Source organism: Octopus bimaculoides, chromosome 3 (assembly GCF_046866305.1).
Source record: "Octopus bimaculoides isolate indiv1 chromosome 3, ASM4686630v1, whole genome shotgun sequence".
Classification (NCBI taxonomy): Eukaryota; Metazoa; Mollusca; class Cephalopoda; order Octopoda; family Octopodidae; genus Octopus; species Octopus bimaculoides.
Genome location: NC_142930.1, coordinates 8,460,863 through 8,478,656, shown reverse-complemented (window position 1 = coordinate 8,478,656; position 17,794 = coordinate 8,460,863). Strand labels below are relative to the sequence as shown.

Sequence of the window (17,794 nt, the reverse complement as noted above, 5' to 3'; positions counted from 1 at the left end):
AAAACATAGAACTGTATTTAGCCCTAAGTCATCTCTGTTCTCATTACATACAGTTTTACATGTTAAGTAGTTCAGTTGAAAGCTGAAGTAAAGCATTGATTGATAACAATATTTTTGGAATTTTAAAGAGTTATGATGAAAATCATTCGTTATCTGTGTATCTTTCATTTGCTAAATCTGTAATTTTCATTTCATCAGGTAACAATGTGTAACTGAAGATAGCGTCAAAAAACTTTCTTCAGTCGATACATAAAACATATCTGAATCACATTTAGCAAGAAAAATTATGAATATTGCGTAGATACATTTCTTTTCGCAGAATGCTAATATCTTTGGTGGATGCGGGTTTTTTCGATTAAATTCCTATAGTGTACTACTGATAATTACTTCCTTGACCCTGAAGGAAAAAAAACAAAACCGATACGTGTAAAGTCTAAAGTCGGTGCTCAGAGGGATAAAATTAATTACTATAAATCAGTTTGTTCGACGTTGCACTATATCAATCTTATATATAATTACCTTTAGGAAATTATATATATTGATTAATAAAAAAGTATTAAAAAAATATAAATCATAAAACATCTTCACCGCTGCATGAAGATTTTCCCTGTATGATTTGCTGTATTTATTTTAAACTGGAAGGTTCTCGGTCTAATTTTTAGAAAACGTGATTTCTACATATAAATGTATTCTGCTGCTGGATTATTTTTATCCTCAAATAAATCTACTTGTAATGCCATCACAAGTTCATTCTAAAACTCACTTATTCTACTAAAAAGAAACAAAAAATATGATTTTTCATCTGTTACAGTCTGCTATAAGTGTCTTAACTGATCTTATGACTTATACTAGAAAACGTCTACGAATTTATTTGTTCAAGAATTTTAAATACTTTTGCAGCTATTTCAACATTATAATCAGAAATCAATACTATTATTTTCACATGGCAGATACTATTACTTTCAACCTAACCAAACGGCTGATGATCAAACTCAATGAGATCTAGTTACAAAAAACACATTGTAACTGAGTGGAACTTCCAGAAAATAATCATATTTCTTGAGGAAGAGTACTTAACCTTTTGTGAAATTGTAAACAAACATCTTTCTTTAACATGTCTAATTGGACGATTGATATAAATTTTATTAATTTTCCTTTTGGTTCATATTGTATTTTGTATACTTTGATGCTTGTAAGTTTAAAGTTTGGGATTCGATTTGCTCAGTTATTTCTTATTCATACTAGGCTTTCTTGATATATTTACTGTTATAACTTATCCAAATTATGCTATAAGCTGTAATAAGTAAGGATTATGTTTGACTACTTGTAGAATTTCTGTTACGAACAATCGGAAATATCACCATCGGAGGATTTTCTACTAAAGGAAGAAGAGAAAAGAGAGGATTTTCTAAGTAACTAGATTCGATGAATTATTAAAAAATATGAAGAAAACATGACATGAAGATAAGTATTTGTGGTTCTATTACAGAAAGAAACTAGAAAATTCTGTACATAGAGAAGTTCTGTTAAAAGGAAAGTATTCTTACTTGATTGTGGTCAGGCTGTTGTTTACTTTCATTTAGGCTGTTTGTGTGAGTGAAAGGATATATGAGATATATTGTAGTGAACCAGAAAAAAACTTGACGTGTGCAGTTTAATACAGTGGAATATTGGGAAATAGTTTTGTGAGATATTTGGAAGAGTGTTTTAAGGCCATTAATGTCGATAAAATTAGAATGTGCAAGAAATACGATGCATACTTCATGGCATATATTTAATACAGCGATAGATAAGAGCATGTATGATGGCAATTGATAGTATATATATATATATATATATATATATATATATATACATATATATATATATATATATATATATATATATATATATATATATATATATATATATATATATATATATATATATATATATATATATATATATATATATATATGTATAAGTATATATATGTATATATATATATATATATATATATATCTATATTTCTATTTCTATATATATCCATATAAACATATACATATATATATGTATATATAATATATATATATTATGTGCATACAGAAACACACATATATGCATCTATACGTACATAAATTCATACATATGCACACACGTGCACGCATATGTACGAGATACTGAGAGTAAAGATAACTTAATGTTTGTCATAAATATACTTTAAAAAGGAACTGCGTATAGGAAAAATATAACTTAAACAATGTCATATCGAGAATAATAAAGAGTTATATGCAAATGGATAGGGAATTTATCCGTTCCTATAATGCCATTAGGTTCATTAATACCGACAAAAAAGGCAGATTATTTATTAAAAATGAAGAGGATATTGAGCAACCCGTTGGCAACATTTTCAAATTATATCATCTTAAAAGTTTATAGCAACCTAAATTAAATTTTATAGAGATTTCAAACCTGATTAAAAATCAGTTTGCTGCACGATGATGGGGCAGTACAAAACTTGTGATTTCATCAGCATTGATATTACATTTATAATTTGGTAGAATGTGGTAATAATCGATGAGAGTCACGTACATTATTGGAAGAATATAATTTGGTATCAGTTAATTAATCAATGTGCATCCAGCCTTTCTAACCTCTTGGTTGCCTGCAGTAATTATAGAAGTACTTGTAATAATTTGTGTGGCTATTGATTTTATGGAAGGAAAAGTTGAAGGAAAATGCCTGAATAAATCTGTATGGAGAATAGTGAACAAGGAAGAAATAAGGTGGAATGGAAGTACATAGACAAATTGTTATATTGTCTAACTTTACAAGGCTGCTAGAATGCCAAATATATATGCAGAAGTTTGTTTCAATGAATTTCAAAAGAAATCAGTATAATATTTTTTAGAAGTTCATATAACTTGAAAGTATGAAAGGTAATGCGAATATCGAATCTTACTTCAGAGGAGCGGTTCGAAGTACGTCACTTAAATGATGAAATATCATAGTTTTAACCTTTTCAGTTCTGTGTTCAGATTCTTCTGGAGAATCTTTTTCTTTTTATCGTTCTGGGGTGAATGAAATAATCTCCAGATTACAAAAGAATAGTGTATTTCCTTCCTCGAGTAATTCTTGCTTATAAGGTTTCAATGACACTACTACTACTACTACTACTACTACTACTACTACTACTACTACTACTACTACTACTACTACTACTACTACTACTAATACTACTACTACTACTAATACTACTACTACCACCACCAACACCACCACTACTATTACTACTACTACTGTGGAAGTTTTTGCTTCAGATGATGATGATAACGACCATTATGATGACGATGATGATGATGACCATTATGACGATAATGATGATGATGATAACGACCATTATGATGATGATGATGTCGATTAATATTAATCACACACACGCACAGATACACAAATACACGCAAACACATGCACAAACATGCACACACTCATAAAATGTCTCAATATTCTGATATCATTCAGCTAATTCTACTTCATTTTATATAAATTTTTGTTTGAATTAAATTTCTATTACTTCAGAGGGAGCAGTAGAAAATAAAACGTAGATTTACGCAACTAATGCACTAGGTACTTCGTCTGGTACTTCATAGTTTCCGCAATGCTTTTGCTTTGTTTCTACTACGCTTTTACTATGGAAATTGCATCAGTTCATCCATTACGTGTAATATCAAGGTGGTTTTATTGAAGACAAACCGAAACTTATTCAGTAGCATTAATTAATGCAGCAGGAAATGTTTATTAAAACAAGAAAAAAACATTCATTTTGTGAAGAATAAGCTTTTGGTTTTATTCTATACTTAATTGTCCAGTTATCACATCATTCTTACTTACTTGTACTCGTATTTAATGTTATTCTAGATGGCTAAGTATAAACTTATACAATGGAAAGAATAACATTTTATTATGTATATATTCTTTAAGTCAACCAATAAATATTATAAAAAGTGTAACAAATAATAAATCAATGCAGCAAGTCTTAGATTTGTCTAATTTCTTTGCTCGTGTAAGTGATTATCAGTGCTGAAAATATGACCCCTCCAGAATATTAGAAGCATAACTGAAACCATTAGGGTTACCTCGGTACCACATTCTCATTCACTACGAAATTTTAATTAGCAGTAGCAAGCTCGTATATAGTAAACGTTTTTGTCTTCGACTCTCACAAAGAAGCAATTTAACATTAAATGAATAATTTGTTTTCTTTTGAGTAATCACAAAGCTTGTATCTCAAGTGGGTTGAAATTTGATATCATTCCCCCAGAGTAAGTGAAATGAAATGACTACAATGAATTATTATTGAGATTCAACTTTCGGTCAGCGGTAAGCTAATTTCTTGCTGAAAGGCTTTCAACTTTAAAAGAATATATGAATATATGTTGATGTGGGTTGTGTACAGGTGCTTACGCTTCACTGTATGCATCATTTTGTTGAAATATTTTCATATCGATGGTCTTTGTCCTTAGAATTCATTGTATATTTCTTATTTTGACGGAATAATTTGATTTCTATAAATACAGCCAGAAACGTTTCAATATGTTAATGCACCCATTATATTACATCTTTATTTTTAGGGGAAGCGTTTCAATCATCAACTATACCTTTCATTTGATATATCTTGACTTGACTACCATCGATATCCATTCTCTTAGTTGGATTGACTTCTAAAGCTGTATTCCTATGTGGCGATGCATAGTCGACAGCTGTGCAGATAAGCTGGCAGTATGATGGATCCTGTGTCAAAGAATATTGCAGTAACCAGGGTGAAACGCATGACGATAATAATTAAATTTTTAAGCCAATAGGAATAAATCATGAAATAGCACTTTGCTCACTGAAGAGAGGGTATTTAATAACAGAACACTTCGTAGTTTTGGCTTTTTCCCTATTACAAAAAAAGTCTATTCTAGCAATCATCATCTATTTTCATTTATATCAATGTCATAATACAATAAATATGTAAGGAAGTCATCCTTTTTTCGGGAATGCTTATATACATGGATACATAAATACATATATATATACGCACATGAATACTTAGATGCATAGATACATTTATACATATGCATATCAAATACATACAGAAGTGCGCGCACACAAACACACATTTGAAGGGGAGGATAAAACAGAGAAAGCAGACAGAAATAGAAACAAATATATCATATTCACAAATATAAATAATATAATAGACAACAAATACATTTGCATATAAACAGATGTATAGATAATACGCAGATAATAGTTTTTATTACTTGTGATAATATTTTCATGGATTGAATCAGTTTAAGATGGTTTATTTTCTATTTTGAGGATTGTTTTTATCATTCGTATACTTGGGGTTTACTGATAAGATTTGTGGCAATCTGATGTTCAAACTCTTGATTTTATTATACTTCTATGCTATTCACATTGCAGCATATGCGTTTTCTTCCTCTCTCTATTTCTGTGCTGTGTATTTGCTGTGTTCCCACATTATCAGTTGCATTGTTAGAACAGATTTTCTGCGAATTCGTTAAAACTGAAGGCTATCATTTCATAGCAATCTGAACTAATGTAAAAATTAGATACTTGCCTGAACATATTTAACTTCATATAGAGTTACCTAGCAAACATATGACTGTGTTCTGAAATTAATTTCTGTAAAATTACTGTAAAAGCCGTTGGTGTATTATCTAAAACAAACATCTACAAGATGTCACATTGTCACATCTTTTGCAGAAGTCATTAAGTAAAAGTAATATATTAACAATACTTAAATAAAGTAGACACAGTAAACATCGAATAGTTACGAAGTTTGCTTCTCAATATCATTATGTAGAATTCGATCTCGCTGCATGGTATCTTGGGAAAGTGTTTATTACTATAATCTCGAGTTGACCTAAGGCATGTATCGAAACTTTACAGAAGTTCATAGAATTCACTGCATCTTTAATCCGCTAGTGTAGCTTTGTCACATTGTTTCTGTTTGTGAATTATGTCAAAGGCACACGTATCTGTGGAACACTCAGTCACTTATACACTAATGCAACGAATGTTTCTCGAATAGTTTAGACACTCATCGTCGAAACCGACGAAAATCCCCTATTACTATATTATCTTTACGTGAATTACAAATTCATTTTTTCATCATATATTATCTGATATAAACTGAATAATTCACTTCTTTACTTCTCTATTTTGAATTGTATAAACCAGTGAAAATATTTTTAGTTAAAACCGTCTGACTGTTTCTATTTTATTTTTGCTTAGTCTATTCTCATCGTCTGAGAATATCAATATATCTCAATATATTTAAAAGAAATATATGCAAACTCGTACTTATATCTACAGTTTTGAATGTAAATGTGTATATTTAGGAAACCTTTCTAGCACAATTTTCAATATTTTTTCGCTGGAACAGACTTTGCGTAGTCACGTGAACATAATAAAATTGAAAGTAGAATACGTAAAATTATACAATAACTATTTTAATTTTTGCATTGTACATGGTACATATAGTCATTCCATGAATACGAAATGTTGGATATTCAAAGAATAGTCATCATAGTGAATGCATATAACTAATGGAAGTTAAGAAATATCAAATATCAATCAGAGCTGCATATAAACGTAAATTATGGTTTAAACAAGGCCTAACTCTGAACCATTAATGCCAGAAAATACGAAATCTTACAGTTTCTGAATCTTTTGATAATTCTTCCAATGATACCCATCGTAGGCAATATAAACGAAGATAAAGGACGAATTTATTAAAGTTGAAACATCTGTGAGCATCATTAATATCATATCCCCTGACTTTCAAATGTTTATCTTTAACATGACACGTGTAACAATCAGAGATACGCATGCTTAATGGTCTTTGACAATAAAAGTGGCTTGAAATTGATGTGCTACAACAAATACTGTATTTGATGTTCTTCGAATTAAATATGTAAACTAATGTCAATTACAAACTACTACATGTTCAAGGAAATTCAGCTACACATGCAAGCATAATTTATATGCAACAGAAATTGTGACAGTTACAACAGTCTATATGCATAATACATTTATTCCAAATATATGCGCAGATTTTGTTTTAGAATTGCCTACTTATGTTCAGAATAGCTTCACTTATCTTCTGTTTGAAGATATTCAGTTTTATGTAGCAATACATTGCGCAATAATTTTGTTTCTCTCAATAAGTTGAGTGGGGTGCAAGTATTTATTATATCAATGGATTTAATCCTATTTCTTAAAGTAAATCCGTATTATTTCGGATTAAATCTATAAAATAGGAACTATATGATATGCATGGGAAGAAATCCACGCAATATATTCTTTGGTTGGATTGCAATGTTATTCTTTAGTTATAAATACTTACGAAAATACATTAGAGACGAACTGATACTTAACATAGAAATCTTAATAACTAAAGCTAATTCATGTTTGAAAGCGATACTATTAATACAAAATGTTGTTTCTTCCAACAAATGCTTACACGAATTTATTCTATTCTTCTCTTTTGTAATCCTAGATCCGTCATAAATCTCTATGAACTTATGCATTTGTATATTATTAATTAGGTGTTCTCCTGGGTTCAGTTATCTCTCCCATTTGTACAGTAATCCTCTCTACACGATCTCTTCGCTACACTTCCCCATCACCCTATCCACGTAATCTCAACTATTGAACTGTTTGTTATTTACTGTTTGATATTTTTATAACTAAAACAATTTCTGTTGATATTGTCGTTTATATGTTTGTTGTTGTTTAGCCCTGGTTGACCATATCTATGACAAAAAGCATTCCAACCATGATCGTTCAGTCCTCTTTGATAGTCTTCCATTACAGGACTACATTAACTAATGTGTCTCTTGACTTTGAAAGAGACAGCTGGTAATTTGAAGGAAACTGGACTGCTATTTCTTGCAGGTCTCACGGCATGTAAGATAACTACTCTTTGTCTTCATATACCTAATATTGCTACTGGGGTTGTCACTATCTTATAGTTTTTGTTGTTATTGTCGTAGTTCTTGAAAGTCTTGTGTTATATTTATGCATATCCTTTATGTTTATGCTGGTATTGCATTTGGGATTCTTACTGCTAGGCTTAATAGCATCGTCCTTCTTACACTGATACTAATGGTTATCACTGACACTAGTGTCAGTGCTACTGATTACAACAATTACTATTGCTGCTACTTCTGCGTTGTATTATTGATTTTACACTTATACTTGAAGGTAATATACATTTTCATCAACATTGCCAACAGTTTTATATAAAAGACACTCAGCATATTTGATACATCAAAACGTATTGCTGACATTTATAGTATTAAACCCTTTAAAAGAGAAAATGAAGATTAACCGTGATAGAATCTGGAAAAGGAACCGTGTATTGAAGCTAATTATTATAATGATAGTAGTTTATACAAATGAGACACAATTACGTTGCTCCAAGATTTAGAAGAAAGTATAATATGCTCAAATCCACCAAAAGTGTGCAGATGCCAAAACGGAGGGTAGAAGAAGTAATTGAAGGCAGTTTAATATTATTACAATACCAGGATGTCGTTGGAGCAGTACAGTCAACCACAATGGACTTAGAGCATCGCTCTTTTATGCCTCATTGCTAATGATGCCGAAGTAGAAAACAGTGATAATTCAAATTATAATTAGAGATGTACACAATTAATGTAGTGGTCATGTAGAGGCCACAACACGGTCAAAATCTCAGTTGGACAAATAAGGCAATTGAAAGAATCATCTCGTTGTGAAATAGGTAAATGAGTACTAATTCGTAAACATTTCTTGATTCACGCTTTCTGCAATATGAATTGATTTTAATCCTACTCAACTTAGGGTGATAGAATTTCCAGCAGGAACAATTGTAGCTGTGAACAGATAGGAAAAATGAAGCATCTCTTCAGTACATTTCAACTAAGACTAAAAAAAACCCAGTATTCATGGGGACGCAGTAGTGCTGCATGGAGAGGAAGAGCACTGATATCCTCAGTAGTTTGTTATCTGTAATCAAGGAAATAGGACGAAGGAGGATATTTCGGCAAAGCAGGCTCTGTGCTGAAATACAAGCCAGCACCAAAACAAAGTGATACCAGATGGAGTGAAAAATAGCGACTAGAGCTTGATTTAAAAATGACACTAGCATTTCCAGCAGTAATTACATGTCTATGGTTCAACTTGATTGTGTGGATCCCGAATAGGAAAGTCATCAAGAAGGCGGAACTTACTATTAGCTTTGAGCCAAGCATGAACAAAGCGTGCTATTGGAATTGGGTTCGCTGTGCAGCACTAATCGATAACGCCGTGAGAGTGAATGGTTTTGCCATTTCTTTAAAAGGCCAAGAATAAACTTATCATTGAAAGAACTGACCAGCTATAAACACAATTTTCTTCTTTTCTCTTTCCCATCGACACACACACGCATGCACACAGACACACACATCAACACAAAAACACACACAAAAACACACTCTCTCTCTCACTTTTCCCTCCATTCACCACCCTCTCTTACCATCCTATATATCTCTCTCTCCACCCGTACACGCTCAATAAAACTATATAAAGAGACGGCATCGCAAGGTGAAATTAAAAAAATTGAAAATCCTACACGATTAGGTGAAAAGCGCTTTATATGATTTATAAAACATGTCACATATTAATAAAAAACTGTAAATGTACAACCATCCAGATTTCTGAGTACCTTAATTTTTTTCTATAATATAATTCCTGTGCATCACCTCCAAACCTTCCAATATATAAATATATATATATATATATATATATATATATACATACAGAGAGAGAGGGAGAGAGAGAGAGAGAGATGGGAAACAGAAATAGAGTACGACGGATACATTGGGCGTACTACCTACTCACAAAGTTGAGCTTTAAAAGTGAAAACGATAAAAGACCCTTCATCAGAATCATGCAAAATGCAGCGGTCTTTTGACTTGGTTTTAACCCTTATGATAATGGATGAAGAAAAATGAAAAAAAACAAAGACAACAACCCCTCCCCAACTAGATTGGATAATATGAAAAGTCAGTTCGCATTGGTTGAACATAATCTCGTCTGTGATGACGTCTTCCGTCACAAGTATGTTTGGTCGAGGAATATGCAGTAATATCAGAGTAAGACGCTCTTGTGGTACCTTCTGATGATCATCCCCATCGCTAATCCTAAAATAGAGCAGAGACCTGGCTACAGTATTAAAGAGTAATGTGTATTGTTCACATAATTTTTGATTAAGAAGTGTAGAACTAGTTTGAGTCAGTTGGCGATTTTTTAAACTTCTGGCCAATTTTAGAGTACAAATCTCTAGAGTGGATTATATAAATACATGTATTGTACAAGAGTCGATTCAATAGAAAGCAACTCTCAAAATGGATCAATATTAAAATAAAATTTACACTAAATCAAGAGCTAAGCTTCCGGCGAATTTCGATTAACTACTGAATTTCATTTACGTTAATTACAAAAACCATGAAGCTAAATCTTTCTACCCTTGTTCTAAAATATCTACACACAACTTTATAGGTGATCCGTGAGTCCTCGTCCCAGTTTGTATTTCTGGGTGTAGCACTTCATTTACTTGTAAGTTTGAATGAAAAGGAATGAACGTTGTCTTAACATGCACCACTCCACTATACAAGTGAAATTGTGTTCCAATTTGATAAATCAATATTCTCTTTAAGAACAACCTTTGAAACTGTAATTTCATTCATTTATTACAATCTCACTAAATTAAATTCTGTTAAATTGAATTTTAGATCGAATGCAATCTTTAATGTTGACATGTAAAGGGTCACTGAAAGAGAAATTAGCTGTGCCTAATAATACAAATTGATCAAAGTCTGACACTAACAGACAAAAATGCTGAATTTCATGTTTTCTCAGAAAGGACTGGATGAAATGAACTTGAATCACACACACACACACAAACATACACACACACACACTCATACACACACACACACTCACACACACACACACACACACACACACGCACACGCACGCGCGCACGCACGCGTGCACGCTCACACAAAAACAGGGGTGTGATTTGGAAGAAGGAGCAGAGATGCATTTGAAATGCTTTGCGACGTTCATATTGAACATTATACATAGGAATTTAAGATGTTGACATTATCTACTCATTATTTCAACCCTATAGCTTTAATGAAATGAATATCATTGATATACTGTGGTCAGTGTATTGCACTTAATCTTAGTAAAACTGAAGTCTATTCTTGTAAGAACTCAGCATTGATGTTCTCAAAAGAAATTCCACCTTAAACGAAGTGAAAATCATTTCAAGTGGAAATGGGAACTAAATAGCCGACTGGGACTATGATTGTCTACTCTATATTACATGTGAAAATGTCATGCCCCAGCTTGGCTACAGCTCTCGAGCTGAATCTTGTGAAAGAGTAAAGCGTCATAATAAAGAACAAGTATTAAAAGTGACATTTTTCTGTGCAAAATGTTCAGATGGTACAGTATCATTGTATGTTTGTATGCAATATGGATAACTGAGGGTTAAGTGAAATATAGAAGTCAAGATCTTGTATGAAAAGAAAGAAGCCTTCTCGCTATCAAATGACTTACTAAAAACAAAACATGTCCTTCAAATTACAACTTAATATATTAAAAGAAAATGAAGACAGTGGGTAATATAGTCTCCGAAATACACGATGTCCACGGTCAAGTTTACTCATTTTCGAGTAACTGGGTACTGAGCAACCGTAACGGCAACAACAAATCTTATAAGAACAGATATAATTCACCTGTCATTGCTAAGAGAAACCTTATTTTAAATGGCATATTTCGTAAGATGTGTCAACGTTGATATTTCAATTAATAAGTATTCTCAGGAAAATTTCTAATTAGTTATAATTATTCAGAGAATTACTAATTTCCCGAACACTGAAATATATAGCATCCAAACTTAACATAAATGTATAAGTGGTGACGACATAAGAACCACGAAATGATAGATTTTCTGATATTAGAATTATGTTTGAGTTATATATGGATTGGGAAGCTACTATTACTGCTGCTGCTACTGCTGACACTACTACTACTACTACTACTACTACTACTACTACTACTACTACTACTACTACTACTACTACTACTACTACTACTACTACTTTCTTAATATTGGTAAAGACCACAAAATTTCAATCGAATCCAGTAAATGATTGGTATTCAATTTATCGACTAGAGAATCATGAGTAATAAACGTGACACCAAAACCATCTCCATGTTGTATTAATATATTTATATACATGCATATATGTATACATGTGTATAACTCTAACTCTATATGTTCCTGTAATTTTCTCTGTATATATCTATCTATATATATATATATATGTGTGTGTGTGTGTGTGTGTGTGTGCGTGTGTGTGTGTATACACATGCACACACATGTTATATATATATATATAGTAAATGAGTATATGCATATATACGTACAGGTATGTGTATACCGACATCCACCTGTATGTATAGGTGCATATCTGGGTACAGGACATTGCAAACAAAACGTAGACGAGAAAACACACAAGCCACATAGAGAACATTCTTCTTCATCAGCTACCCCCGTTTCGAAGAGCTGGGCAGGACGCATCGTTAAAACGGCTCTTCCCATGGACCGCAAATTAAATTTGTATGCACAAATTAAACCTTGCCATGGAGGAATGTAGTGGCGGACAAAAAACAAGACAGGAAAACAAACAGAAAAGGCTTTACGGCCAGACAAGAAAAATTATGTGTGTATGAACGCTGTGAGGCACGAACTTGAAAGTAGGGACGAAGTAAGTTCGCGTATTTGCTCGGCGATAGCCAAGGAAGAAAAGGATTATTGACCGGAAGCATGTGACCATTGACAGCAACTTCGGAGTTACAGCCAGCTAAACCATTCGTCAGCCGGCTGAATGAAGTTTTGTAGTAATACATTTTTGAGTGTGTTGATTATGGTATGAAGTTAATTGAAAATTTATAACATTTTATGCGATGGTGAAGGAGTGTGCTGCCATCGTAACCTCATGTACTCCTCAGCTGCATAATGTAAGCTTTCTGAAAAGACCTTACATTATGCAGCTGAGGAGTACATTTTCATTGCACATCTTATGTGGTGTTCTCACTACATAAATAAACGAGGTTTGTACGAAACGTACGTACTGCTATAACCTATTGAATTTTTGATGCTTTTCTTCAAATTTTATTCAACAAATCTCTTGATTTTGTTTTTGGTTTTTACCCTACCAAATTCTGGTGCCACAAACATTTTAAGTTCCACATTTAATCTTTTGATTAAATCTATATTATTAAATATATACGTACATACATACATACATACATGCATATATGTTTATATATGTATCATTAAACAATTAAAAGATCAAAATTGAAAACTGAAATGTCAAAAAAGTAAGACATTGGAAAGTCAAATTAGGTTGCTGGAGATTACTTAAAGAGTATTCGGTATTTGTATTGTATGGTGATTTAGGTTGCATTTAGAACTGTGGTAAAATCTGAAGGTATGGAAAAAGTGGGGGCTGCATGTATCTAGGGCCACATTATACTTATTTAGTAGTATTTAAAAGTTGTGCTTTAATATGTGGAATGCTTCTTTTAAGCATAACTTACAAACTGAGCATTGACCCTGGTATAGAAGCACACTAAGTAGTCCTATATAATATTGCATATTCACATTTTTAGGTATATGTGTGCGCGTGTGCGCATATCTATATACATATTTCTTCGTTCTCTCACTGCCTCATCAGTCCCCACTATCACTTTAACTAGTACAATAAATGCCTACGTCTATTTTTAGAAACTTGACCATTATATCTTATTATTCCTTCCTTCAATTTTGAGGTTTGCAACTCACTTTTAGTACACCCCCGTACCATTTTCTTTACCTATCTCTCTAACTTAGTTCTTTTCAAACATATCACCCCACCTCTCACTTCCCGCACATATTCAATCTTTACATTCTTATCTCTTTCTTTTATCCCCACTCCTATTCCTTTTGTCTCCTCTCTCCTCTCGCTCACAATATGTTGACCACCATCTAGCTTTCCTAGAAATTTCACACTGCTTTGGCTGTGTTGTCTCGTTTTATTTAGCATATACATGCTCACACATGACCTGCATTAGACTCCTCACTCATACTATTATCGAACCAACCACAGTTCTTCCTTACATTGCCTTATCTCCCATTATGTGTCTTCTGGATGCCAAAACATTTCATGATGTATATATATATATGTATATATATATAGGGAGAATTGAAAAAAAAAACAAAAAAAAAAACAACAGACGAAGACTGGTGGTGTTGAAAACAAATAGATGTATTAGTATAACTTCGGGATTTGAGAAAGTCGTTAACGTTTCGAGCCTACGCTCTTCTACAGAAAGGGACACGGAAAGAAACAAGGAGAGAAAAAATGTGTGTAGTGATCAGAGATCTATCATGGCGATATATATATATATATATATATATATATATATATATATATATATATATATATATATATATAGTTTTCTTCTATAGCCTCGGGTTGACCAAAGCCTTGTGAGTGGATTTAGTAGACGGAAACTAAAAGAAGCCCGTCGTATCAATATATATATATATATATATATATATATATATATATATATATATATATATATATATATATATGTGTGTGTGTGTGATTGTGTGTGTTTGTGTGTTTGTTTGTACTCCCACCATCACTTGACAACCGATGTTGGTGTGTTTACGTCCCCGTAACATAGCGTTCGGCAAAAGAGACCGATAGAATAAGTACTAGGGTTACAAAGAATAAGTCCTGGGGTCGATTTGTTCGACTAAAAGGCTGTGCTCCAGCATGGTCGGAGTCAAATGACTGAAACAAATAAAAGAAGAATAAAAGAATATATATAATCAGGTGAGTGAAGCAGGTAAAATGCACACTACATTTGTTTCTTTGCTAGCTGAAGCTCCAAATTTATTTGTTATGCAATGAGCTAATAATCAGGATGATATCTTAACGAAAATAACTCTGTCGCATGGCTTTTCTAAGTCAATCACAACACAGTGGTGAGCTCAACTGAGTGTTCCCCGCACGGTATTTATATAATATTTACATATATGAATATGTATAGGTATGTATATGTATGTGTATGTATAAGTATGCATGTATGTATGTAGATGCATGCACACATATATGTGCTCGGATGCATGTGCGTGCAGGTTTGAGAATGCAAACAGGAAAAGTGGAACTCAAACTATGAGCATTTATATTTTTTACTGACAGTTATTTAAACTAAGAGTAACTTAAGAACCGAGTGTTTCATGCGTAAGCATTTATCAAAAAATCTCTCGGCCCTTGAGTCATTCTGTTACTTCTACCAATTATTCATACATATACATATATATTTATAATTATATGGCTCAAACACCAGAGTCCAATATCAACGTTATGAAATGCAGTTGAATCTTTCTATCACCGACAAATATACTGCTCTAATTTTATTACATTTCCTATCTATTTATAGAGGGCAGTGTGATGTATTTTTCAAAAGCTCACTGTAAAATAAAATGGCTCTTCTGTGGTAACATTTATGAAGCGAATTTCAAGGAATACAGTATAGTTTAATGCTATATAATTAATGTATATTGCTTGCTACAGGTATTAGCTGGAATAGTTGTTACGGTTGGAAGAAAGCTATGTAATACCAGTAGTAATAAATAAATTCAAAGTAGCAATATATTTTGTACATTGACATATACTCTCTTTTTCGCTTTTCTAATCTACTCTCTTTGACTCGCTCTCTTGTTTTATATGTTGTCTGTCTGTCTGTCTGTCTGTGTCATCTGACACACCTGCAAGCATACATTTATATTACTTCAAATAAATGCACGATCTGTGGAAGATTAATGTTTCAAGATCGATGCATTTACTAACATAGTTAAACATACACATTCGAACTTTCACACATATTCACAGATATACAATATATGCTGTCATACACGTAAGTTTGTTGACGACTACCGACATCTCTGTAAATGTATATTTATGTGTCTCATTTGAGTTTTGTTTTAATGTTCCAGATTATCCTGGTATATAGCTTCATTGCGATCTCTGAACGTGTTTTGTTATAGCAAAGACCGTGTACAAAAACATTTTCTCAGTTTCTATATCTGTATCAACCTATATATTGTATGATATACATTTTTATATCAATTTATGTAATGATTTTACTGTTTATAACATAAGGAAATGACTAAGAAATAGCTATGTAGAATCTATAGTGTCAGTACAGATAAATTAATAATAGAAGCTTTGTTTCAGTGCATCATTATATATTGGTAAATGTTTATAGTTGATAGCGAGATCTGATTTCAGCCATCATATATACTGACCTCTAGGAAGTTTTGTTGATATTTTTGATTTTGTTTTATATTATAGGTTTCATTTCATATTACAATTAGTAAACAGTAGAATCGTTGGTTATAGATATTCAATGGGGCAGTCACAGGTTCACTGCATTTTTGATGGGCAAGAGTGACTAGGGTATCTTTATAACTTGGTGCAGAAGAAATATCGACTAAAAGTCGTTCGAAAAGCAACAGTGACTCGGTTATCAGCAATATTACTTGCTGGAAAGTTCGCATATGCACTACACATGTGAATAAACACACACACGTATATACACACCCACGTACTCACACACACGGGCGTGCGTGCACACACGTATATGCATGTGTGTGTATGTATTATGTATGTATGTATGTATGTATGTATGTATGTATGTATGTATGTATTTAGGTGTGTTTATACACACGATGGGGTATTATATTGTACAATTTTTATCTACCAATCTATTTCCTGTGGTTTTGTATGATCTGAACCATGTTAGAAGACACCTAATATTCCGACCAATGTGATCGAAGATGGAACCAATTATGTACGAATTGAGCTTATTCACAAACTCTTTACCATTTTTTACTTCCAGATCAGCCCTGATCAAGCAGAATTACATTCAAAAGCGGAAACACGCCTAGAAACATTGCAGGAGTCTCTACACAGACAAAAGAGTGATATATGCAGAAGATATGACTGACTAAATACTTTCTAATGCATTTCCTATTTCGTGGCCTCTCATCATTTACATGTTTTGCATATAGATACATCTTTATGAAGTTTATCAGGAGTTATCTTTCCCTTTATCACCTTGCAATAATGTTTCTCTTTGTAATGACTTTATATGGTAGAATTTGTAGAATGTAACTCTACACAGTCTTTTGACATATAGATATGGAGCATTATGAATTCAAATATCTCTCAGTTCACCTATGATTCTCACTGTTGTGCAGCCAGTGAAATCAATACCAGTCAAACAATATGATCAATTTAACGAACTGTTCTCATTCCTTAAATGCATGACCATATTTCAATTCTTGAAATAACTATTGATATCACCGTACGCTGCACTTGTGTCAGAGTCGTTGAAGCAACTTGACAATATTTCTAGAAATAGTTTCGGTTATTTATTATCCGAGTTTGTCCTTCACGATAGCAAAATATGATTGTACCTCTTCCGGTCTAGTATTTATGCATGAAATTAATACTGTAAACCTTAGCGAACTCATTAAAGTGTTTTAAGCATAATTTTGAAGTTGCGTGTGTATGTTTATGCATATGGGTGTATATGTAAGTATACAAACACCCACGTATAATAGAAGTGTATATACATA

General features: G+C 32.4%; 1 protein-coding gene across 1 annotated transcript in view; it reads left to right on the top strand.

Annotated features, from left to right (window-relative positions):
* LOC149136447 (uncharacterized) overlaps positions 1 to 17,290 on the top strand; it is a 369,279-nt gene extending 351,989 nt beyond the window's left edge. Inside the window, exon 2 of the mRNA XM_089348539.1 lies at positions 17,053 to 17,290. Coding sequence (XP_089204665.1) covers positions 17,053 to 17,160 — 108 coding nt within the window. The 3' untranslated portion in view covers positions 17,161 to 17,290. The remainder of the gene's footprint in view (positions 1 to 17,052) is intronic.
* The last annotated feature ends 504 nt before the right edge of the window (positions 17,291 to 17,794 follow it).